Consider the following 27,496-nt stretch of genomic DNA (forward strand, 5'->3'; position numbering starts at 1 on the left):
CCCCTGCATTATAGCAACAACAACAACAACAATAATAATAATAATAATAATTGGGAGGGGGGGCGCGGCTGTTCTTATGTTCTCTGAGGGGAGGCTCACCTTCCCATACTTTGAAAACCCCTGGTCTAAAGAGAAGAGATTTTAGATATTTTAAGAACACCGGGTTCCTTAAGACACAACTAGATCAACGAGACTATACGTTTATTTAAAAGATAATCTTCCTAAAAGGAAAAACCCATTCAATTAATTAAACAGCTCAACCTTTTTATGTAGCATGGTCACCTCCACCATCCACCTATAAGTGGCTCTGCCCATTTTCATTCTCATCAGAAGATATGCCCTTAGCGATTTGGTCACAATACGGGCCTGGCACCACCCAACTACAATATAATTCATTAAGTGTATAATTCTTACATCCAATCTTTTCACGTGTTTGTCTTTTTCAATGCTAAGCTGAATCACCCACAGCTCGTTTTTTCTTTCTCTCCCCCTTTAACATCTATCAGTGCATTGCTGTTGACAGCATTGTGTAGTTCTGCATTGCTCGTTCAGACAGAACTTCCCGGAAAGCGCTCTCATGTTTTGGCATGCTGCTGTCAGTCAGGTGGGGGTGCGTGCTGACAGAGGCGAGGGGGATCACCACTCAGCTGTCCTGCTCTCATAGAGGGCCTGGTCCAGAGGTTGACCACCGGGCCACAGGCCTCATTGATTGTGCCTGCATGTGTGTGTGAGTGTGTGTCATCCTGAAGCAGGAAGCAAAGGTTCTAGGAATACACCCTACCATCTACCTAGGAAGCTCTGTCCTCCACTGCAGCATGCGATACACACATTCTACCGGTTTCACCCTGCCTGTGTGTTGTGGTGTGTGTGTGTGTGTGTGTGTGTGTGTGTGTGTGTGTGTGTGTGTGTGTGTGTGTGTGTGTGTGTGTGTGTGTGTGTGTGTGTGTGTGTGTGTGTGTGTGTGTGTGTGTGTGTGTGTGTGTGTGTGTGTGTGTGTGTGTGTGAATTGTGAATGCATATGTTTTGTGTATGTGTCGATGTGTGTAGTCAAACCCCAGCCTTGTGCATTGATGTGTTTTAGTTCCTTTTCTCCCGGCTCATGACATGTTGATGTTCTGGCATCCTGTGTGGCGGTGTCACTGTCAGACAGTCACACAGCAACAGAGCCAGGTGGACTGTCGGGGGGATTCAGAAATACTTTATTGATGGTCAGCGTCTCCATTTTCTCTAGTTTATTTGTTATAGGATTTACAATAGAAATCGCTGATCCATGTGTAGATATGTGTTTTTTGCAGTGAGAGCAGTGAGAATGTATGCCTAGTTAAAATTAAATGTTGTTACGCTTTTCAGCACTTTCGTTTCTTGGTTTCTTTGAAGGCAAAAGAGCAACCTTTAAGTTGATCTTCTGTACATATTGTATGTTCATATATCCTGTGTGTATTTCTGTAGGCATGTGTCCATGTATATCTTGCGTGTTATTTTGATTGTCTGTGTGTTCAGTAGTCTCCAGCCAAGCAGCAGTTATCAGTAGGCTACTCAGTAGAACATCAGACCAGAGCAGAAGCAATTAGAGGGTTTAGTGAGAGTGAAAAAAAAAAAAAAAAAAGTCAACCTCAAGAGAGAAGGAATGTGCAGATGCTTTCAAATGTCCATGTGTGAAGCCACAAGCTCTTCTGTGGCTCCGGGAAGCCAATGTGAAACTAGTGGCGTAATTGCCTAATGTTTGTGTAATAAGAGGCACATTACAACCCCAGGAGGCCCAACCAGACATGAAAGAACCAGCGGCAGGCACTAAAGTGGACTCTGAACGCTCTTCCTCCTGGTCTTAACCATTTGTTTCTACTTGGTCTGGCTACATTTCAGATAGCTCATTTAGTGTACAGTATACTATCAACATATTATGTTTGATTAGACCCTTAACATTCATATGTTCACTGTTGTTCTGCCACTCTTATCACAACAATAACTTTTGTGGGTATTGAGTTTCCTCTGGTTTGATTTAGCCAACATGGGGCAGTGACTTATTAACAATGGTTATTTATACCCCTGTAGTATGGTGTAATTTATCTAGCAGTGCCGCCAGGACCTTCAAGGTATTCAGAGAATACCCTGAAACACTCAGATAAAACAAACAAAAAATTGATTTAATTATATAAATAACATTTTACAAAATGTAAATAAAATGAATAAATTGGAATCGTATCTGTGTTGTTGATCTGTAATATTACAGTGTTACGTTGATTTGTTTGTTTTTCTCGGACCATGCACTACGCATTTGAGTGGTTTTGTGTTAGAAAAAAAATGCAACCAATCAGATATTTTTCTGGGTCTCTGGGTAGAATATCCTTCAACTAAGGTATTCTATATCCTTGATAGAATGCCCTGGCCCTTACACGGAATGAGAGCGTACGTTTGGATTGACAGTTTGATCAACCAATCATATATTGATTTGTAGCCAATGGGCGTATTCTTTCAGAGTTTCCCTCGGTTCCAGGGGGCTCTAGAACAGTAGTTCTCAACTGGTGGGTCACGACCCGTTTGGAGTGGGTCGCAGATGTATGAGTGAAGAAAAACTTTTATTTTGAAGGCCGATTTTCTATCGCTCTGCATGCAGTAGGCGTTGGACTGGAAGTACCGGAGACCATAAACGGTGTTGAAAACTTCTGTCACGTAGTGATCATCTTCTCAATAAAACATATTTTCTGATGTTTTTTCGAGTCTTCTGGCCAATCAGAATCAAGATAGTTGCCGGAAGTCCCCACGGAGAATAACTTTGCGGTAGAACTATTCTTTATACATCCATGGGTACAGCTTCAGATACAAACTAGAGAATGCAATTCCTGAAGAGATTGCTAGTGGGAATGCTTTATGCTGAAAAGCTGACGCTAAACTGCTATGCTGAAATGTAATGTGTAAGAAGAAAGTGAATCATTTAGATTGAAATGAAATGTGTAAGAAGAAAGTGAAGAATTTAGATTGAAATGATACATGAACACTGGGGGCTTGAATGTGTGATGAGAGAAGAAAAGAAAGTAAAAAGGTTTGGAAAAGCAGCAGAATATTTGAACCGCAAACTTCTGAACTAAGTTGATGGCGAATGATCTGTCGCTATGGCAACGGCATTTGATGACACCCCATAATACGCTTAGATGCGTTGATGGCTGCATTGTTACCAAACCTGTGAAGTCTTGGGCTGTTTGGAGTATTTTCACTGAAGTTATGAGAAAACCGTGTTTCAAGGCGAGCATTTTGTTGCTATGGTAACGGCATTTGAAGAAATCTCAAAACTGTCCCGTAGATGTCTTCAAGGCTGGACTGTTAGCATACATGTGAAGTTTGAGCACTTTTTGAACATTTTCATAGGAGTTATAGCGACATCATGTTTTATGGCGAGGGATGCGTTTCCATGGAAACGGCATATGGTGAGATCTCAGATTTGGCGTAGAGCTGTTGAGGCATGGACCGGTGATATACAAGTGAAGATTGGGGGACGATTGGACCGTGTCGATTGGACTTACAGCCACATCGTGTTTCATGGCGAGTGGTCTGTCGCCATGGCAACGGCATTTGATGACACCCCATAATACGCTTAGATGCGTTGATGGCTGCATCCTACGTTTGTCATGATAAATTATGTCTCAGGAATGTAGGGTTTGGGAATTATGGCAGTTTTAAAAAAATATATGAAGGCACATTTCAAGATGTCCTCCCCTCTAGCTGTGACATCACACACTATCTGTTATTCTACGGACGAAAAGTTTATTATTATTCCGCCGACTTATTTTGGCCCTCTTCTCCTCCCGCATTGAACATCGCAGAAACTCCGTTCAAACATCAAAACGTTCAGCTCGGTCGGGAATCGATGGCTATTACTTTTCTCATTCATAACTTTCATAATTCCAGAGATACATCCCATAATACATCACATTTTTAACATTGAAGTCAATGGAGGAAATCTTCAGACTTCAACAAATGTTCATGCGATTCAACTGCTAACTGTTCCTTCATACTTTCACTCAGAGACCTCATTCCAACTTTAAAATGTTACACATCTTTCTGACATTATTTGTGTAAAACAACTTTTAAATCTGATTCTTACTTTTAGAGATATTAAACATTGTTCAGACCTTGTTAAAGAGGTTCCTAAACTGTAATGGAAGCGCAGCATTAAAGTGAGCCGGGCCTAATAAGGCCTAACCAAACCGAGCGAGGCCGAGCGAGGCCTGCAGTGGAAACGCGCCATTAGATTACGACCCATAGCCACGTTTTAAAGTGTAGCACCTCTAGTGATCGTGTAAGAAACAACATGCTCCCGTTTATTCGTTTATTCACAAATAACCCTCTCTGGAAAATCCTAAATTGTAGAATAGTTTGGCCATTAAAATGCTTTTTGATTCGATTTCTGGCGAGAAGTGTATATTGTACTCTTAGAATCCACGTCCAGTGGATGTGTAGGATCTATAGTTTGATAGATATTACAAAGATGATTTGAGGTCTCACCAGGACAACGTGTTTCTTCCATGTAAAGTTAGCGTGGGTGAAAACAGTTTTTCCGGTCTCGAAGTTTTCATAATAAAACCGGATATATTCCCCTCACTGTCAAATGATTACACAGTGATATCTGCATTACTCATCCACTAAAACACATCAGTTTATCCTTGTTAATTACACACTATTGATTGGTTTAAATTGTGTACAATGCTTTTGTGTTTTTAACCTTCGATTCAGAGAAACAAATTGTTTTTTAGGAGTTTAGACACTACATACAGTTTCCGAAGACACTACACTACCCAGAATCCCCAGCTACCGTTTGGGACTACAACATCCGCCTTGCTTTACAAACCCTGTGATTAGTCATCAAGCTCTGTGATTGGATGTTGGAGTGGCAGTGCGACAAGGTTACGCTGAGCGTCAACAGCTCTTTGAAATGGAATGGAACCGCAGCAGACTTTCCAAAACTGGAATTGGACGGCTCCAGCCCATACATCCATGGTCCAGCCCCCCCCCCCCCCCAGAACTACACATGCTGGCTATTGTGTGTTTCGCAACATGTTCTATGGCACGTCTCTTTATAAGACGTATTCGTATTTCCCACAATTAGAAGTTGCCAGTATTAAACTGTGTACACCCTGGAGGTTTAGGGGATACGAAACACAGTGGTGTTATCACATTTAAAACATATAATTAATAAATGGGTGAAATAATATACCCACATGACACCTAAGGTCAGAAGAGCTTTATTTAACAGCTGGTCTTATGTCTGTGACCCCTCCTGTTGTTCATTGATAAGCCTGAAACATGCACTTGTCAAAGTTCAGAGGCACATTTTGCAAATATGGCAGTAGCCATCGATCAGCTTAAGATAAGATATACTTTATTGATCCCGAGTTGGGAAATGTTTTTGTTACAGCAGCATACTACTTTGTTCTACTCCACTACAATTCAGAGGTTAACCTGGTATTTTTACTCCACTACATTTATTTGAGTTACTTTGCAGATTCTGATTAATGATGTGAAATATAAACAACCCTTAAATCAGACTTTAGTTACACCTGAGTAAAATTCAGGGAAGGTGATTGTCAAGTGCCAAAATAAACTATGCAATATATTGGACGTTAAGTACTTTATCAGACTTCATATTTATCTGTGGATAACCCCAACGTTTATTTCTTATTCAAAAGAAGACCTTAACTTAAAGTATTCTTTAACGTTTAAATAAAGCCTTATCACTTTGTCTGTTTTGCATCCTCCTGTTAATATCTTTGGACGTCCTGCACTAAACTGTTTTATTGTAGAGATCACTACAGTATCTTCTTCATATTTTCTATTTTGTATGTAGGCTACTCTTAATATTTAAATGTTTTCATCAAATAAAACGTATTCAACAACAACATTAAATAACGTGCTTTAACCACTAGGCGGTGCGGGTTAAAAAACCAGTGGTGTAGTTAATAAAACATAATAATATCAAACATAATATGACTATTAACTTTACTGTGAAATGAAAACAGAACGGTAAAGGAAAACACAGTTTCAGTCTCTGGATTTAAAGCTTATGCATTGTACCATGAACCTGTATAGACCTTTAACAGTCAACTGCATGAGGAGTTGGAAAGGTAGTAAATAACATATTTAAAAACTACAAAAAAATCCCTTTCTATCAGCTGTGCACCATTATGGTGTAAATATAACCTATATAGGAATTGGATCAAATATAAAAGTCAGCCGAATTAGTGTTGATACTGCAAGGAGACGTATTGTGTGAAAAGAAATGGAAGATGTTGTTTAATTGTTAATATATTTATGATCCACGTCACGTATTCAGTTTTGGTGGCATTTCTTACAGTTTGTCAAAAGGTCTTCTGATCAGGGCTCTATAAATAAATATCTACGGCAGATATGTAGTATTCAATGCAGCCGAACCGTGTATTACAATGCCGTTATGTGATGACTTCCAAAGAAAAGCAAGAACACTTGGAATAAAGTTTTTTTTCCCGATTTCATATCGGATAAACACCATATCCCGACATGCATTGCGGCAATGTTTGAGCCTATCAAAACCTCATAAAAAAGAAAGGCGTCTCTCAGAATCGAAAGAGAAAAACCTATGGGAAAAACACAAAAGCATTGTACACAATTTAAACCAATAAATGTCGTATAATTAACAAGGATAAACTGATGTTTTTTAGTGGATGAGTACTGCAGATATCACTGTTAAATCTTTGATCATTGGTTTTATTATGAAAACGTCGAGACCGGAAATAATGTTTTCAACCCGTAACTTTACATGGAGGCTGCCGCATACCTCAAATCATCTTCGTAATATCCATCAAACTATAGATCCTACATATCGACTGGACGTGGATTCTAAAAGTACAATATACACTTCTCACTAGAAATCGAATCAAAAAGCGTTTTAATGGCCAAACTATCCTACAATTTAGAATTTTACAGAGAGGGTTATTTGTGAATAAACGACCATCTGTAGCGTTTGCATTCAACGGGAGCACCAGAGGGCGAAAACTTTAAAACGTAATTATAGGACGTATTAAGCGCTTAAACAAACTACATACTTGGTCGTAATAATTGGGCCTGAACAATCGGCTTATTTGGTCGTATGAGTTGGAGGACTTGTTGCAGAATGCGTAGTTTATATGTATACCACACTCCTTCACACTACCTTCAGTATGAAGTGTTGCATGGATGATAGTGTGTCTATGTGTGCATGCATTACAGGTTAGAGAGAACCACAGAGGGAGATACGAAGCCAACATGTAGACTCTACCGTGGTGGTCCCCTTTCATCTCTCCATAACTTACACACAGCCCTCCAAACAGCACCCGCCCCGTCACTTTATCATCACACACATGCAAAATAGTGAATATGCTTTGCTGCATATATAGGCTGAAATACGAGTGTTTAAAGCATCACTGTCCCCCTTGATATTTTTCAATCCCTTGTTCGAACAACTGAAAAAGCATTTGAAGGGCTTTGAAAGGAGTTTTTTCAAGGCCTCACATTACGTGCTGCCTGGTAATGGACTGATGTTATTAGCATTTTAAAGCTTACATATTTTTTGTAAGAAGCAGAAGGCATGTTTGAAGGCTGAGAGACCCAGCTGACAGACACATGTTTGGGGAGCAGAGAGGCTCACATCACAACCTGACATGTCAGATTACAGAGACGCACACACACGCTCTCACATACACTCTGCAAACGCACATTAAGCAGATCACACACATGTTTTGAACCACACACAACGCCACTGTGCTCAGCTGCCTGTGGTTTTTGTATTAAACCTGTTTATCTGTCCATCATTTAACCTGTCCATAGTACCTAGAATGAGGCAGAAAGTATGCACCAGATTAAATAATTATAAATAAGGGGAGAGGGGAAGGAGGGATGCAATGAATCAGTGATGAAGGGTCCAAGGGGGGTTGAAGGAAGGGAAGGATGAGGGTCAAAGGGATGAAGGGAGGGAAGGATAGGGGACAAATGACTGCAGGAGAGAAGGGTGAATGGATGTTGGTAAAGATAGGGTAGGTAGGGGAATGGATGAATGCAAAGGGAGGATGTGTCGTTAAATCGGAGACTAATAAGACTGGATCTTTTGACCAGGTCAACATATCTGAGCATGTGATGAGGGTGGGGGGTCCATGCTCCCAAACCTATGGTCACGGATTCATGTCACAAATATTATACTCTACACTAGGGCTGCACGATTAATCGAATCGCAATCAGTTTATCAGCTTGTGCGATTAGATAACCGCAATAGGCTGCAATTGAATTAAATAACAAGATGTGTGTGGTGTAGAGCCGATGAATGGGAGTCGGAGGCGGTGTGTAAAATATGGAACTCCACATTTATTTTCCATTTAACTACACACACAATAATGTACTAGCTGCATGCTACTGTGAAGCTGGAATGCTAACAACAGGAAACCGGAACACCAAGTGTAGCATATCCCTCCGAAAGATGGTCGTACACTTGACTGATGATTGAAAAAATCTACGTCAGAGCTACACAAAGACACAAAACAACAAACACATTTAAGCTTCATCCATATTAGAATCACTTTAGCATACCATTAAACAAGTGAAGTGCAAATAGTTAGCAAGGTTATAAAACAGAATAAACAAATCAGGACACATTTTTATATTACAGTTAACACTAACCTTGTGCCTCTTTGGGGGGGTGCTAATACTTTAAAGGTGGGGTAGGTAAGTTTCAGAAACCGGCTCGAGATACACTTTTTGTTATATTCCATGGAATGCTCTTAACATCCGATAGCAATGAATATCTGAAGTGCTTTGACAAAAAATCCATAAAAAAATGTCCTCTGTAGAAGCCGTGGTACTGTAAAAAGCACATCCAATCCGTTTAGCCGGGCCGGCTAAACGGATTGGATTGCCGCCCTGTCTGTCAGCCTTCCATCTCGCGCACGCACAAATGTATCTCGTGCCCTCATTGGACGTGCCGTAATTGGGCGTGCATTGCGCGTTCATGTGTGTTGGAGGAGGTGCTCTGTAAGGAAGTCTGAAGGAAGGGGCGGATTCTTTTCGGCTGTGTACTTTCAAATTTGAGTGCACTCGAGCCGGTTTCTGAAACTTACCTACCCCACCTTTAATGTAATGTTTTTCTTTTGATATCGACATGTTTAAATGTAGATATCTTCTTCAATGTATTTACTTTATGTCCGTTCATCTCCGTCAACCCTAACCCTTTGGGAACAGTAGCTTCCTGTTAATAGCGCAAAGTCACCTTCAAAATAGCAATGAAAGTAACAAAAACAATGCAATATACTTTTCAGGTTCATTGGTGGCCAAAACAAATGCTACATCTGTAATATGGCGATACTTTGGGTATCACATTTATTCAACATATATGTTGTTCCAATTGTAGAGGTTACACAAAATATGCCCCATTTTGTAACTTGCTCTTTTTTCTGCTACATCCTCATTTGTTTGGGTATTCAGATGTCTTATTTGATGTTTTCTTATATTTACTGTATAGTAAAGAAGATATCATTTGGTATTTACTTTAAAGTTGTCAAATGATAAGTTATTATCAAAACAGTAGCCTACTACTTAATAAGATATTTTTGTTTTTGTATTTATTTATGATTCTTTGAGAAATACAGATTTCAAAATGATCATTTGTCTGTGCTCTTTCCCTTCCCTGACCAAGCAAGTACATATTACATTTTGTTGATTCAATCGCAATCGCAAATCGCAATATTGTCCACAATAATCGCAATATGACTTTTTCACCAGATCGTGTCATTTTATTCTTCTTCAGGCTTAGTTTGACTTCCTTCCTGCTTTGTATCACTCCCCTGTGTAAACAGTAACGCACAATTTATAATTCACCTCTCCTATCCTCCTATTTTCCAGCCTTTAAGGGCCATCTTATCTCAAGGGGGGTTGACGATGTATCCTCTCTGATTTCTTCCCTGCTCTGCTCTCTCTCCCTCGTTCTTCCTTTGGTCCTCCCATTCTCCTATTACTTCCCATGTCCTTATCTTTGTGTCTGTCTCTAATCTCCCTCTTCTCTGCAGGATGTTGCTTAACATTTTCTACATGTTCCCTCTTCTGTTCTTCTCCTCCCACTTGGTTTGGTCTCCTCGTTGCTCCCTCTCTTAAGTTTCTCTCTGGTCAGCTCACAGGATGCTGTATTTCCTGCCACAGGAAAGATGCGGAGCACCGAGCCTGATGTGCCATCTCCTCTGATTCTTTACACCTGGACTTTTCTCTGTACAGACGTTCCACTTATTCCTCCCTTCCTAAAGCATCCTTCACTCAATGTCTCCACCGCTCCCTGCAGCCTCTGGCTTCACAACATACTTCAATATGCTTTAAAGGGGGAGAAACTTCATTGAACAGAACTAGAGGGGGCTCATGTCTTTCTCATCTCTCGGTCCCTTTAATAAAAACAAGCCTCTCCGTTCTCCATCTCAACGCAGACTCTTCTAGACCTCTTTCTGCATGGTTTTGATGTGTATCTCCTTCTGTTACTTCTCTAATTGCTGTGTCCCTTTTTTCTATATGTTACTGTCTCTTTGTTTTTCCCTCCCATTAAACCTTCTCAAAAGCCGACAGCTGCTTGAAAGTTGCCACGGTGGTGAGAAGTTTGGAATTGTGTTGTCTGAATACCATACAGCACTGCCTGTTTAGAGTTGTGCTTTACCAGGAGCCCCCAGGGGCCACATCCACTGCTCTGAAGCCTCTGTACCAAAACACTGCATGGCAAGAGAGGAGAGGTTAGAACAAGAACAAGACATTAGGCAAGGAAGGATACTTAAAGAAGAGTAGAACATGATTGTGGAGGTGTTATATATCTCCCACCAGATCATACCTCTTTTAATTTAGCATCATTCAGACTAAATTCTTACCACTCAGCCTTTTGTTGATTGTTGATCACGCAGCAGTATCCCCTTCTCTCTCTTTTCAGGACGTCAATCTCCTTTAGTGTGTCTCTCCTTTTTGTGCTTCTCACATTCTGCATGATTCTTCCTCCTCATTGGAACAAGAAGCATCAAACCCAGAAACAACCAGGCTCAGACTTGTTCTCAGAAACATTGCACATGTTGAGTGTAACAGGCAGAAGAAGCTGAGTGAACGCAGGCCTTCCCTATAACCTCGAAGCTCCTGTCCGTCTGTTCAGGGTGTTCCAATGACACCAAACCTCCTCATGTGATACTTCTGTCTATCCCTTATTCTCTCTGTTTTCTACATTCAAGAAATTGGGTCATTTCACTTGCACATATGAATAAGTTAATAACAGGGAGCACAGAGAGCACAACAGTAATAGCCATTGTGGATATTGATTTGTGTTGACATTTTCCTGATTGTTTTACAGTGTTTGTGGTTTTTAAACCCCTTGCTGAAGATTCTTTGATCCTACTTTTGTAGTAGGGTGGCAGCCACGCAATCATTTGAATATCCATGCTTTGAATCCATAGTACCTCTGGGGGGGAAATGACCCTGATAGTCCTTTCTCAAGAAAGACATGTTGGCATGTCACAGTATGTGTCAATCATTAATACTGGTCCCAAAGCTGACTTACTATGGCACTGCTTTAAAATGTCACTCAGAGCTCAGTTGTGTTCATTTCAGTCCTTAAACCTCCCCCCTTCATCTGAACACTTGATAGGTTGATCTGAAATGATGCTACAGTCTTTTAGACACTCGCAATCCTTTTTTCTTGCAGCTTTTCTGCTTTCTTCTTTCCATCTTTCTTTCCCAAATCCTCAGCACCACCAATGGAAGTACACACAGGAGTTCGCCCCCCCCCATGTGATTTCCTCAGTTAGAGGGGAAAAAGGGGAAATCTCCCACATAGAAATGTCACTTTGTATAAATACACTTGGCGGTTTGGATGAATGCAAGATCCGCTTCAGAATGATAAACACTGGCTCAGCAGTCATTTATAGAGGAAGAATTAGCTGATGTAGGAAGCATCTGTGCCGCACATTATTCTAATTATTTTTATGCTATTTTTCCTCGCTGACAAAAGTATTTGGACTCTATCTCATGAGAGAGCGGTTATAGTCCTGTAGTCAGACTGCATGAGGGGCTCTCTAAGCTGCTCTTATAAAGTCGGGCCTTTCCCTCCTAAAGCTTGTGATTTAGACATACGTTTTTAATTCCATTATGATGGAGCAGCAAGTCCTTTTATTTTGTTTCATCCTGCCTTTGTTTGCTGGAAGAACATTTGAATTTGAACTAAATGTTGTTTAAGGTCAAGGCAAACGTCAAGAGAAGGACCTACTGTTTTAGCTATCCCATTACATGTTTGTTCAGTCTGTCTGCTAAACTTGTAGCATACGTAAAGCTAATCAAAGTTCGCCATCATCTCCCTGACTTTGTTTAGGAAAATGTTCATTCTTTATCCATTGAAGGATAAGGCCTTGATATGTAATCTTGTTGCTTTAAACATTTGTCAGAATTCAATAATTGCTGTAAACAATGTGTAATCAACTTCAAAGTGCTCTGCCAAATACTCTCGTTTTCACAGATAAAAATTAGCATCTTCAAAAATACACACAAAGTGCCTTTGTGTACACTGATGTGAACCAGCTTGGCAACACTGAACCGCTTCATCAATATAAAGTGGAAAAAACAGTAGTGGGTTATGTTATGCTGTTGGATCCATAAAGCGGGCCTAATTTTACAGCTCTATAAAACACCCTCCTGGCCGGAGCACCAAGTGAACAATTTATGTGGCGGAGTAAATCAGAAGGAATGCTCTGAAGACTGTAACCATCTTGGTTTGAGACTCATATTGTGGAGTGAATGTATAATGCCTGTGCGTGTGAGCATTAATGCGTTTCCATTTTCGGCATAGATGTATTTATATTAACATGTGCTTCTATGCCTGTTTATCCATATAGTATGCAGTTATGGCCTTAAATACAGTTTATGAGTATTTCTACTGAGCAGTTGTAAGTGAGTCGTTTGGGAATGATGAGTGGAGTGTGCAGCATTGCTCCATGTGTTCTCTGACAATCTGGACAACATGTCTGAAACGACATGTGAAGTGCAGCTGTACAAGTATTTATCTCGCTGTATCATCAATTATCATCAATCTACTTGAAACTGCATCAGCTGGAATAATGGTTTTGGTCCTGGGTAATTCTGACTTCCTTATGCTTCAAAATAGGTTTGATTTCCGTCAGGCTTTGTCAAACAGACCAGTGAACACACTGATAGCCCTGCTAGAGACCAGGGACATACTTTGGATCTGGAATCTTCCTCCACCTAAAGGATTATTTTCCTTTGATTAGTGAAAAAGTAGCAAAGAGGTATGTGCATGTTTTACTTCAGCTTGATGAAAATGACTGCATATGATGGCCATCCAGATCCTTGGCTTCTCCTTGCTATATTCCCCTCTGCAGCCGGTTATGAATAATCTATTCCATGCATGTGTTTAGCGATTAATTAAAGATAATGCCTCTCAAATTAAAATGGCAGGGTGATTACGTCATTGGGAAATTGCTTGGTGTGGACACAAATCTGTTTTCAATCTGAGGTCTGAGGAAATCAGTGAGGCATTCCCTTCACACCTCTGCATCAGGGACTGCTGAATCTCTGCCTGACGCGCTTCACAAAGGCAGCGTTATGTCTGTTTGCAGAGCAGGGAGGAAGCATACCAAATCTGTTGCTGCTAACAGAGGAAGGGATTTCACAAGCAGTGGCCCACTCACTGTTATGGGAAAAATAGCAGCTTTGTCCTGCCGTGACACACAGATGACTCTGGGTAATTATCAGCAGCAGCTATTGAACATATCATTGGTGTCCCTGTCTAGAATACCCCAATGCACATGTTCGCAAAACAAAATATATCAACCTTTTTCACTTGCTCACAAATTAGGATGCTAGGTTCCTGCGCATGCATGCTTGTGTTTATGAAGCAGAACAATAGCAGGGGGATGAGGACATCTGTGTTTCAAATATATCGTCTACATTATGACCAGGCATTATGAAACTCAACGACAGTTGCAATGCTATTAGCATGGACACACTGCAGAGTACTTAATCAGTTAAGCCCTGAGCCTGTTTTTCAGGTCTCAGGCTCGAAAATGACATTCCCAGAACAAATGGCCATATCTTCACTTCTAAAAGGGGTACATTAATAATCTTTTTTCTCAAAGCAATGACAAACCTGTGGGTTGGATGTAGAAAAGTCAGAATCAATATAGATGTTTTTATTTTAAAGTAAATTCAGATTGAACATAGTAAAGTAATGTAAATGATAGTGTCGGTCCAAAAAAAAAAAAAAAAACGTATAGTGAAAACCACCCTTGAATGATGGGATGGTATACTAAAAGCTTTAGGAATCCAAACTATAACATATAATAAGTACCCTGTATCAAGATTGATGCAAAACAAGTGACATTTGACCTTTTTAGAGAGGTCAAGAGAGCAACAAGAAAAAACCACCTTTGGGGTCATTTGGGTGTATTTGCCGTTTCTCTGGAACCCATTGGTCAATTTTGATGATTGACATATCTTTTGAACCGTTAGAGCCAATATAATCGAAGGGGAAGTTCCACATACACACACACGTTACCATTGAGGAGTGAGTGTGACGTGCACGCAGTCGAAAGCTATGTTACGCTCTGAAAACTGAAACCTAGGCTCAAACTAGTAAATATGAAGATGGATTATCAGTAATCATTGCAAAGTGACACAGACACATTGGATTAACCATTGGATTAACCTTCAGCAGCGTTTTTATCGTTTTGATGAATACAACTTTTGATCAGAACAACAGCTATGGTAAGAATATCTCTGTGTTTCCTCCGTGAAGCTACGTATTGTGATGTCTGTTTTCGCTTCACCTGTCGCGAGTTCTGATCGCTCAGTGATGATACATATATGTCTGGAATCTGTGGAATCTCAGCTTGCTAATCGATATCTTGTTTGTGCAGATCCGATAAGTAATAAGGGTATTTTACCATGAGTTCTGTGCTAACTGCGTTTGCATTTTTTCGGTCAGGGCTAATTCAGAGCCTTTGTTATTACCCTTATGTTTCGTTTTGTTAAAAATTGGTTCAGTTAAGCCCCATGCCCCCGGTACCGGGGGCATGGGGCTTAACTGATTTTCATTAATATATTATAGGTCTCAGATATATACAAAACCTGTCTCTGAAGTGTTTGGCTCGAAATACCAACCAGATCATGCATTGCAGCATTACCCATAATCCCCTCTGTTTCAGCCCTGTTTCAAAAGTGCTGATTCTGCGTCTGTTACCTTGGTTGGTTATTGGCTAATGGTTACACAAGCCAAAAAATCGTTATCACATCATAAAGTAGCCAAAATCTCATCATTTTCAGACAGGTTTTTATATAAATGGATCAGGACAAAAGTGGGCAAATATTTGTTCCTGAAACTTTCAGAATCTCTTTACGCAGAGGGGACACATATTTATGTATAAAAGTCATGAAAAAGTGGATTTTGCATAATAGGTCCCCTTTAAAAATACTTTCTTGTTTTAATATATTAATAAATGACACTATGTGACTATAGCAAACTGTATGTTTTTACTATACAATGAATCATGGACTGCGATGAAAGATTAGCAGCTTAATTTATATAGGCACCAGCATGTGTGAATTCCACGAAATACACATCAGCCAAAGCCAAATGAAATATATACTCAGTGTTCACCAATGGCCTCTTTGCAACATGGGGTTTTAACCAGTTAAGCCCCAGGGCATGACGCAACATCTTGCAAGAAACAGCGTCTGAGGGCTCCTTAACATTTAATAAACTATGAATGTGTCATACCCACTTAACGGGAAGAAACTCAGCTATCAGACCATATTAACAATTTTTAGCAAAACAAAACATAAGGGTAACAACAAAGGCTCTGAATTAGCCCTGAGCTAAATAATTCTAACGCAGTTAGCACAGAACTCAAGGTAAAATACCCTTATTACTTATCGGATCTGCACAAACAAGATATCGATTAGCAAACTGAGATTCCACAGAGTCTAGACATTTAAGTATCATCACTGAGCGATCAGAACTCGCGACAGGGGAAGCGAAAACAGACATCACAACACGTAGCGACAAAGTGTCTTCAGAGCAAAACATCTAACACAGACTGTGTTAATAAAAAAGCTACTTCTCTGACATGTGAAATGATGCCTGTATTAGGATATGTCAATGTCATTGTTCTCTGGTTTTGTCAATATTGATAAAACTCAGCAACCCTCTGCTTTCTGAAGTGTTGTCCAGCGTCCGTCCATCCTCTTCGTCCTGCTGTTATGACAGATAGTCTGAGCTCGCTGGGCCCCTCCATCATCCACTCACCTTTTATGTTCTTTCTCCACACCTTACTCTCTCATACCGTTGTCTTGAGGGTGGTACGGGCTCCAGCACAGCCCTGATTATATTGTGTGTATGGAAGTAATAGTTTCCTCCTTAGGAGCTTGTGTTAATATGATATAATTGGTTGAGTATGAGTGTCTTTAAAGTGCAATCAGCCTGATGAATAACAGGCTTCTGTTGGGAGCAGAAGAGGAGATGAGTAATGCTGTTGGACTTAAAAGAATAGATCATCCATTTTGTTTCGTGGGAATATGTCACTACATCAAAGCCTATACATAATCCAGGAAAGCAGCCATTTATGCTTATTGGGTGTTGTGTCAGTGAGAAGTGCAATCAAATATAGATTGTAATTGTTATTCTCGGCCTAAAAACAAGCAACTTGTTTTTGCCAAGTGTGAAATATTTTGAGCACTTTTGAGCACTCTCTACTTTTTTTTGAGCTTTGTTGTTCTTGTTGTTTTTGTCACTGTTTGACTCCTGTTGAAAAAGCATCATCAGTCATCAAAAATCATTAGTAGCAGCCAAAGGTAATAAAATCCCTCACTGGCTTGTGCTTACATTCTGCTGACGCGCCATGTTCCATGAGATCATTTCCCCCTCTCACTCCGAGTGCTGCTCAGCATTCTAATTCAAGCCTTAATTACTATAATTGGTAAATGCAAATTAACAGCATTTGGACTTGACCGGGGTCATAAATCCACAGCTCAGAAGTTCTGGCAATTCAGAGCGACCAACGTCGGCAGGAGTGCTTAACTTACCTAAGTAATTGCAGGTCTAATGAATCATAATGCTTGTGAATTACCCCCAGGCACACACATGCACAGTGGGACTCCGCTTTAAGCCTCTGGGAGTCATAGAAAACAAATTAAGAAGCCACTTTGCTCATCACAGATACTGTGGAGGAGCTGCTAGGGGCTAATGGTGTTTGTTTAATAACAGTTGGTTCCACAGAGAAAGAGTATTCACAACCACAATTGAACATTTTAATTTTTAGAATTGGGAAATGGGAAAAAACTCTTCGCCTCACAGATGTTGCTTTAGCATTTGCATAGACCCCACAACAAGATGTAATGACACAGCAAGACATGCACCGTTAGTGATTCAATCAATCAATCAATCAAAGTTTATTTATATAGCCCATAATTGTACATGTGTCACATTGGACTTTACAGTTTGTACAGAATATGAATACGACACCCTCTGTCCTTGGACCCTCACATCGGACAAGGAAACTCTCCCAAAAATTGAAGAAACTTTGAGGAGAGAAACAGAGGAGGATCCCTCTCTCAGGATGGACAGACGTGCATTTTGCATGCTAAGTAGCCATGTGCTTTCTGGGGCTTAATCTTTATTGATAGAATTGAAACATTCACTATAGTAATTGTAGCGTCTCCGGCTGAATGATGGTCAGACTCTCTAACTGATGGTATCTGTTTATTGATCACCCTTGCTTATATACAATCATTACCAACGTAAGAGCTTGTGCCCTTATCAGCCAGGTGCTAAAAACCCAATGTAACTATTTAGTATATGTTCATTTATTCGTCATCTATCCGTCATTATACATGTATGTCAAGTGTTTACACTGCTCCGTTGTCCATTAACTTCCGGTAAAAGTTCCTTCAAAATAAGAGTCCCGATGTTATTACTATCAAAATAAAAGTGCAAAACGAAAATATTGGCATACAAATACAATCACTTCTCTAAAAGGTAACTCATTTTAAATATAGTTAGACATATTAAAGGTCATTTACAATAATAATAATAATATTAATATTAGTAATAAGCTTTATATTTGTATAGCACCTTTTATACAATAATTGTATCCAAACTGGCTTCACAGTAGTTCAATAGACAAATTAGTATAACATGACAGGATAAAAGCAATGTAGAGGAGCAGCTACATTTCAACACATATAGCCACTAAGATTAATACATGAAGACTTGTGACTCGGACTTGGACTCGAAAAGTGGGGACTCGAGAGTGACTTGGACTCGTGAATTGGTGACTTGACTTATTGTATATGACTCCTCCTTAAGTTGTCCTTGGGCAGACACACACACCGTTCACTTATGTGCTCCTTTAGTTCAAATATACAGTAGTTGAAGTTTGCTCAAAACAAAGAGCACTCATGAATATAGCACACACAGTATCATGCGTACAAATGTAATTTAGCATGACTTGGCCATATTAAGCCTGAGACCTCAATACCATTTCTACAGGGTAACTATGCTCTACCATGAGAGGGCCCCATCTCTGTTAAACATACACTTACAGGAACTTACACACACACACACACACACACACACACACACACACACACACACACACACACACACACACACACACACACACACACACACCCCCCTGCCTCTGTTGAACGTGTAAGCAGACATGTATTGCATGTGATTGTTGGGGAAATGGAGTGAAAAACAGGTCTGAGGTTGTGGGTTCAGGTTGCGGGTTTCAGAGTGACGAGATCCAGAAGCCAGCGGCGGTTGGTATTACCCTGCTGCTTCCTGCCCCGCTGGCCTGGGGAGGGGACGGGGGGATGGATGGAGCTTTAGAGGGGAAGGCCATGTAAAGCCAAGTGCCATGATACAGCCTGGCCCACAGAATCCCCTCGGCATGAATCGAGCCCACTGCTCCCACATGCCTACCATCGGGCCCTGCCCCCAGCCAGGTCCCTCTGTGGTTTGTTTTACAACCTTGAACCACAGTTAGCCTTGAAACCCTTCGCTTTGTAATCAGGACCTCCAGAGATTTAACTGTTGACCTTTTTCAACGTGACCTTTGACTTATTTACCCATTGGATCTGTTCAATATGTTTCTGCAACAGTCTTTTAATGTATTTCACACAACACATTGTTTTTGTAATTGACTCTCAACTATCATGCAAGTTCTATATTCCAGGTCTGGATGCTATTTGAAAGTTTTGTGCAACAAAAAAGTAAATTCTTCTCTGGTAACATCTGGCCTCTGTGGCATGCAGCAGCACCAGTGTGTGCATGAGCTCATTTGCTGTTTATCAGTATATACATGTGCATTAGCTAATGTGTGTATTAACTGGCATTATGCATGTGCCCAGAAGGTTCCTCTTTGAATCCCATTACCACTTCAGCACACGTTCCAAAATCTGCTACATGTTAAGCAATCAGTCCTCCCACACGTCTACTTAATAACACAAATCATGATTGATGCTCTGCCTAGCAAGTGCATAGATCCAAAGAATGCTAAACAGAGGAACATAACTTGCAATTAATTGCCCATTTGTAAATGTGTCTGCATATCTCCTGTTCAAAGACATTTAGAACATCATTTTTATTTTCTCTGTGATGAAGTACCAGTGAGTCTCTCTTTCCAGGTTCTGCATTCTTGTTCCATAACACTGCCATGCCTCCACAATTGTGTCTGATGTTTCCCACTGCAGGGTTTGAATTGGATGGAGGTTTTGACTTTGAGCCATAATAATGTTGGAAGGCAGCCCTCATATTTCAGCTCTGATGTGAAATCGGCCCAGTGGCTTTTCGGACTCAAATTGGGTTTAAATTGTGTCAGAAGAAGGAGAAATGTTTTTAAAATAATAGCCATGAATGCCGTGAAACTGAGCGTTCTTTCTGCAGAGCTTTTGATCCGTTTTTATAAATAGCAGAATTTTGTTGTAAAAATATAATGCTTTTGTGGTCTTTTCCTGCAATTAAGATATGCTTGGCTCAGGAACAAGGGCAAACTAAGACTCTCCCGCTCTCTCTCTTTCTCCCCCCTCTCCCTTCCCTCCCTCCTTGCCTTCCTCATCTGCAGAAGTATGTCATTTATGGCTTGTTATTTTCATTTTGGTCTATGTTTTACACATGGCAGTGGCAGGCAGATGTCTGATACTGTGAGACGGAGCAGGGTGTGTTCCACCTGCTTGCTCTGTATGTTTTCAGTGTGTCCGTGTATATGGTGGGCAGAGTAAGTGCCGTGCTTTCCCAAGGCATTCTCTTATTTCTTTTGGCCAAGCAGTGTGGTCTTCACATGACCAATCAAATATGTCAAACCACCAGTGTTTTCCCCCCACATGTACAACAAGAAAATCTGGCTTCAATTATTATTGCACCCCAAGGAGAACTTCCAAAATTCCTCCCCTCCTCATTTGTCAGAAATGAAGCTCTCCCGTTTCCTGCGATTGGCTGAAATATGTCTTTTGATATTAAATCACCACGGTTTCCACTGGCTGCATGAACAAGACAAATGTTGATCATATATATGTATGTCATTGTAGATGACCCCTCAGCTTAGCAATGCAGAGGCTTGGCTGCCGACTCCCATGTTATGTTGATTATGAGTAAGAGAGTCTCTTAAATAAGCTGAAGTAAAGAGATCATTTGGAAAGCATGTGAGGTAACTGCGGTTTGTTTAATGTGAAAAATACAGTTTGGGGTTGGGGAGGGTGATGGAGGTACTGTTACAAAAGCCCTAATGAATGTAGACTGACACATCCCACCCAAATCTTACGGGGTTCTTGGTTTGATTTTTATTATACTCTGTTGATAAATGCGGTTCCAAATGTTGATTAAGGATCTGTTTCACTTGTTTGTATGTCAACAAATCCAGCTCAATCCAGTTATACACCTCTGATCTTCCATTGCCATTGTTTTTCTACTTGGTGCTCATTGTCATAACATCACGCTCTGGTAGAGGCCTCTCCAGTGTGGCTAAGGGGGGAAACGCTATATGAAAATTGCCGTTGACGTTGCCGAAACAAATAAAGCTACTCATGCTGCCGCTACATCTGTAGCCATTTTAAGCCCTTATTTATACCATTTAAGCTCTCATTTGAATTCACCAGCACAAATAAACATATCATAACGAATCGAAAGCCCTGATGTCATATGCAGATGTTACATTTTGATTATTCCTTCTGCTTCGTGAATGTATCAGGATCTCTCAAAGGCTAGATGACATCACTGTTTCTTGGCGACCATATTTACTCTCCTGACTGTTGCAGTCCATGTACAGAGAGAGCGCTGCCCACTGCTGACATATCTCTACATCTCCTCCAGCCTCACACTGTTTGTGTATACTGTACAAGTTGTGTGGAGACAGAAATAGAAAGAATGAGGTAGTAAGAGACTCCAGACTACTGTGCCGTCCAGCCAAAGGTGTAAGAACTGTTTACTGCCAATGATAAGCTGGCATAAATCTGAATCTTTTAAGAGACAAATGATTTCACCTGAGGCCCGTGGGGTTATTAAGTGAGGCCTGGCTGTACCAGAAACTTTGATTTAGTCATAAATCATCCTGAGAAGAGCTTGTTCTACTAAACCCTGTAGAGAGCCAGAGGGAGGAAGGAAGTCAGCAGAGATTCGGGACTGCTGCCAGAACCTCTTACTGGTTCAGTAAACAGACTACCTGGTCCTCTCCTAGAGTCATCTCCATTGTAATTGCCCATATAAAATACTGAGACAATATGACCCTCACAACAATAAATAAAATCATGCATTATTTTGTCCGCCTGTTAGTGAGTTGTCCTTGTCTTCCCTGTAGACATGCACTGCACCTCGGCATACTGCGTGACCCGGGTTCAGAGGTGGAGGACCGGCAGTATCAGGTGGACCTCCAGTCCATCAACATTGGAACGGCTCACTGGGAGCAACTGAAGCCGGAGAAGGAGGGGACCAAAGGAGGCGTGTCCGTAGAGAGTGAGAGGAGCTCCCAGAACCCGGCGCTGGAGTGGAACATGGCCAGCAGGTCAGGACTCTCCATATGTTATGTGAACACTTAAGGGGAAGGTGTTTGAATAATTCATTCAAGTATGTACAAATTGAACATTTGGTTCCTTCTTAATTAAAAAATAATATTTGATGCATTTCAAAATAAATACAAATCTCGTTGCATCCACTGCCCAGCACAATACACCTGTGAACCAATGTGACCATTACACCACAAAATCAATTCACCCGGCTTTACCTAAGATTCTTAAATAACTTTTGTTTTAATAGCATGCTTCCAGATTGAATGATCAAAAAGAGCATGGCATGCAGAAAGATGGCCATTGAGATTCTCAGTCTACTTGGATGAATCTCTCAAAATGATCACAGCAAGTATAATTCACATTTCTGCTAGAAATGAAATTGTTACTCCCCTATCAGGTGCTGTGTGTGTATTCTGAATGTATCTCATCAGTCTTCATGTAGGAGCAGCATGTAGTTATTGAGTTAGCGCCCTATCATGGAGTCTCTCCATGCACAGTCATAATTACAAACCCTGTCATTTGTTATAGACTCGGGAGCTAAAACAAGCACAAGTGTAACAGCCTGCTTGGCCCACATCCTTTTTTTCCACTCATGTTTTCAGATGGAACAGGCCCAAAAATCACAGGCAAAGACTCCAGATTTGTTCCCTATCAACTAAAAATAACCTTATGGAAGAACACAGTGCAGAGCCAACAGAGGCCTGATGGAGACCTCAGGTCATCAGAGCACACTGAAAACCCAGAGCGTTGACTTTATGTAAATGTATTATCAACATTTCACATAACTGTATTAGGTTAGTTAAAAACAATACAATTAAGTTGAACCTACTTAAACTTAAAATATTAGCTTTCAACTAACCTAATACAGATATGTGACATTTGTTGACATAATACCTTTAATTCAACTTTTCAGTTTTGTCCGTGTAGACACACTCAAGCACATGCACTCTCCAATGCACATGCACACAAACAATCCAATACCTGATGTTGTATTAACTGTAAGTTCAACACATAATAACATTGGATCATTTCAAAGAAGCTGCAGGCTGCTGGGGAAACTGAAATCTCAGACCGGCCGTTCCACTTAAGATCCGATCATTGCACAGAGTGTAAGACAATGAAATGCAGTTAGCATCTTACCAGGAGTGCAGAACAAGTAGTTAAGTGCAGAGTGATGTCTAGTATAATGTAAATATATACATCTGGCAGATATAAACAAAAGTATATACACTTTGAAAACGATAAGAAGGTATAAACATCATAACCAGCAGTATAGAAATGAATACACTATAGATGAGGTACAAACAATGCACATTGTAATACAGAGTTCGGCCAGGGGACAGCAGTTGACCTGTTGCAAGCCGTCTCTCTCTCCTCCCTCATTTCCTTCCAGCTTCCTGTGAACACTATCTAACTAAGGCAAAACAATGTCACCTCTTTCAGGTTTAAAGAAATGGTCTTTTTTGAGACCGAGTTAGGTCAATGCCAATTAATGCTTAGGTTCTGACTATACCTGAGTCAAACCTAAATATAAAATGAAGGCAAACGTAATATCTCTTAAATTTCCGATTTACTATTTTATGTTTAGACTTGAATAACTTGAATACTCTAATAATTCCACTCCATAACACTATGACAATAATGTGGATCTATCAGATGCTACCTAGTAGACCACCCTGATTTATTTGTACTCTCCCTCTCCCCAGTAGTTTTGACCATCTATCTCAAAGTAGTAGTTTTTCTTGATCTTCCTTTTCCAGGGTCTGTTGTGTTACAGCCCTTTAAAACCTGTTAAGCCCGGCTGCCCCCGCCATCTTGCAAAAAACAGCGTCTCAGGGCTTCTTAACATTTAACAACACATTAATGATGCATACCCACTTAACGGGAAGAAACTCAGCTAACTGACGATATGAACCATTTTGACCAAAACAGAACACAAAACTTGCTGAACTAGCAGCCAGGAAAGAGCAAGAAAACAACTTCCGGTTTCAGAGCCATAACAATAAATATGTCTTACCTTTGCTGTTTTATGATCAAGCGTTGTGTTCAAGAGCATACAAATTCTGCTGAAGGTTAATCCAATGTCTCTGTGTCACTTTGAAATGATTTCTGATAATCCATCATTCCTTTATCGGCAATAAACGTGGAATGTGGTTGAGCAGGTTGGGGCGTCTGGTTCAGGGCATGCTGCATACGCATCATTCTAACTGACCAATGGTAATGTTTACATGGATTTATGAACTGCCCCTCGATTCTATTGGCTCTAAATGTTACAAAGAGGTGTCAATCACCCAATTGGACCAATGGGTTCCAGAGATACGGCCCCGCGTAATGTATAGGTCTGACTGGCAGCTCACGCACCATTACGCATGTGGCCAAAAAGGGCATAGAGGTCAGGCTGAACTTTCCAAAAAAGTTGAAAACTTATATACTATACCTATAGTGATATTTCAATGAAATAAAATGAGTTTTACAGTGTGGTACCTGAGAAAAGTCAAATGGCACTGATGGTAAACAAATGGTTTGCCTGTGCCAAAAATATTAAAAATAAATTCAAGTTTCACGACATTAGCATCTACCCTGACACAGGGTACTTATGATATATTGTGGTTTGGATCCCTAAAGGTTTTTGGCTCCTATCCCATCATTCAAGAGTGGTTTTCACTATAAATAATAAATAATTTTAGGCAGAGATTAGAATTGATATATTTTTCTATGTTCCATCTGAATTGACTGAATTGACACAGCAACATCTACATTGATTCGGACACTTCTACAGCCAACTCACAGGTGTATCATTGCTTTGATAACAAATATTATTCATATACCCCTTTTTAGAAGTGAAGATATAGTCATTCATTCTGGGCATGTCATTTTCGAACCATAGGCCATGGGCTTCAATGGTTAAACCTGGACCTACATCAGCGTTTTATTACTGAGTCTGCATGCTCATTTGAGCACAGGGCTACTGAGATTCAATCCCCTCACAATCTTTATTTTTCTCTCTCACTTTGTCTCTCTGTCGATGAAAACAGGGCCAGATTGTCTGACAGGGCAATGAGGGGAGATGTTGGGCTCACCAAGATGCTAAATGCCTTTTGAGTAGACTCATGTTTCTCAAGACATTCTATACAAACTGCTGGTCTGGAAATGTATTCAGAATCTGATTAAAGGATGATCTAACATGTAGCCTAAGATTTATTATTTTAATCAAAGGATGAAACACAGTATTATACTGTAACAAAGGTCACTTTTAGATTGAGCTTCATCTCTTCTCATTTACATATAGCTAATTATCTTGGTTCACAACAATAAGTAAGCTTCTGTGTTGTCAAGCTTAGAAGGTCAAGTTACAGTTTCACTTTTAGTTTCCAAATATATCATTTAAGGTTGCTTTGCTTGCCTCCTCGTTCCCCTTTCTCCTGGCAGAGACAGGAGCACTGGAAGAATGTGGTCTTTATCGTACTCCCGCATGCTGTACTGTACACCTCAGCCACCACCTCGACCCAGTCATAACTGAACATGTGATTTAGAATAGACTGAGGAGAGGCGAATCAAGTTCACAGCTTTACTTGTCTGCTGCAATGAGCCACAGAAATACACCACCTCTCTTTAAACACGTTTTGACACACACCACTTCAAAAGTTCACACCTTTCCCTCATTCCCAACATCGATACCCCCAGCTCTCTCTCCAGTTTTGGATTAGTGGCATGTTCACTCTGCTGTTTTTGGGTTCAATTCCAGTAGTTGCAGATCTGCAGTGGCCTCACTTGGCTTCCTGAGGTTTTGCGGGGAAATTCCTGCACTATGGATCCACTGACAGGATCTGTCCTCATCACAGTGTGGAGTTGCCGGCTAGGAAAGACCTGTGTCATGGAGCTCTGATCTGTGTCCCTCCATTGTCCCATGCCACAGATATCTCCACTGACTGTTCACACTGTAGCTTTGTGTGAAAACAAAGTCATTCTGAAGGTGCACTCACACACAGACACACAGATCTCCCAGTCAGAGGACCCCACATTGCTGGTAAGCCGAGCCTCACGCCTCTGAGCTGTGCTGGTGAATGATAGCACCTGTCCCCTGCAACGGGACACTCATTGTTTCAATTCCTGTCTGAGGGGAGATTAGCAAACACCAATTGCCCTCAGAGTTCATTTCACCTCTGAATTAGGCCTCCTTCAACTCTGCGCAGAGAAATGTGTCCGAAAATAATCCCTTAAGGGCACTGGTAATGCACATTTGAGTTTGCAGAAGTGAATATGATATTGGTTCTGCTTAAGAACTGTACTGTAGGCCACCTAGAAACAGATCCTTTTATAATCCTAGCCAACTATAAATAATGGAAACTGTACCACTTGATTGTTTTAATAGCAGCAGATGTGGCAATTAACACCACTTTATAAAGCCCCCTTGTATATTTGTTTAACTACTAACAAATGTTCCCACAAATATGAGTTGATTGTGGGAATGAACATTAGTGAAATGGAGAGAGCTGATGTGAGAATGCCTATATTTGATGTTGTGTATACAGTGAAGGGGTGTTCCTGAGTGAGACTTGTCAAAAACATCTCGCTCTTTCTCTGTAACCATATTCAAACTTCCAGCTCAAATGTGTTATACCAACATTTAGAGAGATTACTTATGGGAATAATTCACATGTCTGGCCTGCAGGACAAAATCAAATTAGATGTTATATCCTACTGGTTTGAATTTAAAAAGCCAGAGCAAGTTTGAAATATGTGTCTGCCTGTCAGCTAAGAGCAAAACAAAATCTCAGTGTTGAACATTTGTGGTTTTGACTGTTGTGTTCCTCTGCAGATGGGACAGTGTTACACATATTTCACAACTGGTAACCATAACAAGTCATTAGTAAATAAAGTGAATAAGTGTTCTATTATGGTTGAAGTTTGTATTGTAGTGTGAAGCTATAATCACTCACCTAAAGTCATTATTAGTTTTCTTTTTACTAACTTTTTCATTTAAGTTTCAACAACTTCAATCAATCATAGTCAACTACATTTTTTTCTTCTGTGTCTATATTGTGTATAAATACTTTCAAAATCCTTTAAAAAAAAAAGTAAGTAGAATAAATGTTATATTACTTTAAAAGTGTAAAACATTGGTACACATGGGGAAAGCAAGTAATGAATACATGCATTTTTTACTTAGTTTTATTTCAGTTCCAGCTATTTATACACACGTGTTCACAATATTGCCTTCTGTTTTTTTTCGTTTTCCCTCAGCTAATCCACACAGCTTAAACAAAAAATATGAAGGACGACAAGAGAACATTTGTATAATAAATACAAATATATGGCTAAAATACATCAATTACCTAATACAGTAGATAAACAAAGGGGGTGATTTTTGTATGATTATGTATTTAAATGAAAACGTCTATTGAGATGCTGTGAGGGA

The 27,496-nt window shown here is 40.2% G+C and overlaps 1 protein-coding gene across 1 annotated transcript in view; it reads left to right on the plus strand.

Annotated features, from left to right (window-relative positions):
• LOC117551548 (vacuolar protein sorting-associated protein 13B) overlaps positions 1-27,496 on the plus strand; it is a gene marked incomplete at its 5' end in the record, with an annotated part of 227,326 nt that overhangs the window by 67,341 nt on the left and 132,489 nt on the right. Inside the window, 1 exon segment of the mRNA XM_034224450.1 lies at positions 21,870-22,073. Coding sequence (XP_034080341.1) covers positions 21,870-22,073 — 204 coding nt within the window.

Source organism: Gymnodraco acuticeps, unplaced genomic scaffold (genome assembly GCF_902827175.1).
Source record: "Gymnodraco acuticeps unplaced genomic scaffold, fGymAcu1.1, whole genome shotgun sequence".
NCBI classification, from domain to species: domain Eukaryota; kingdom Metazoa; phylum Chordata; class Actinopteri; order Perciformes; family Bathydraconidae; genus Gymnodraco; species Gymnodraco acuticeps.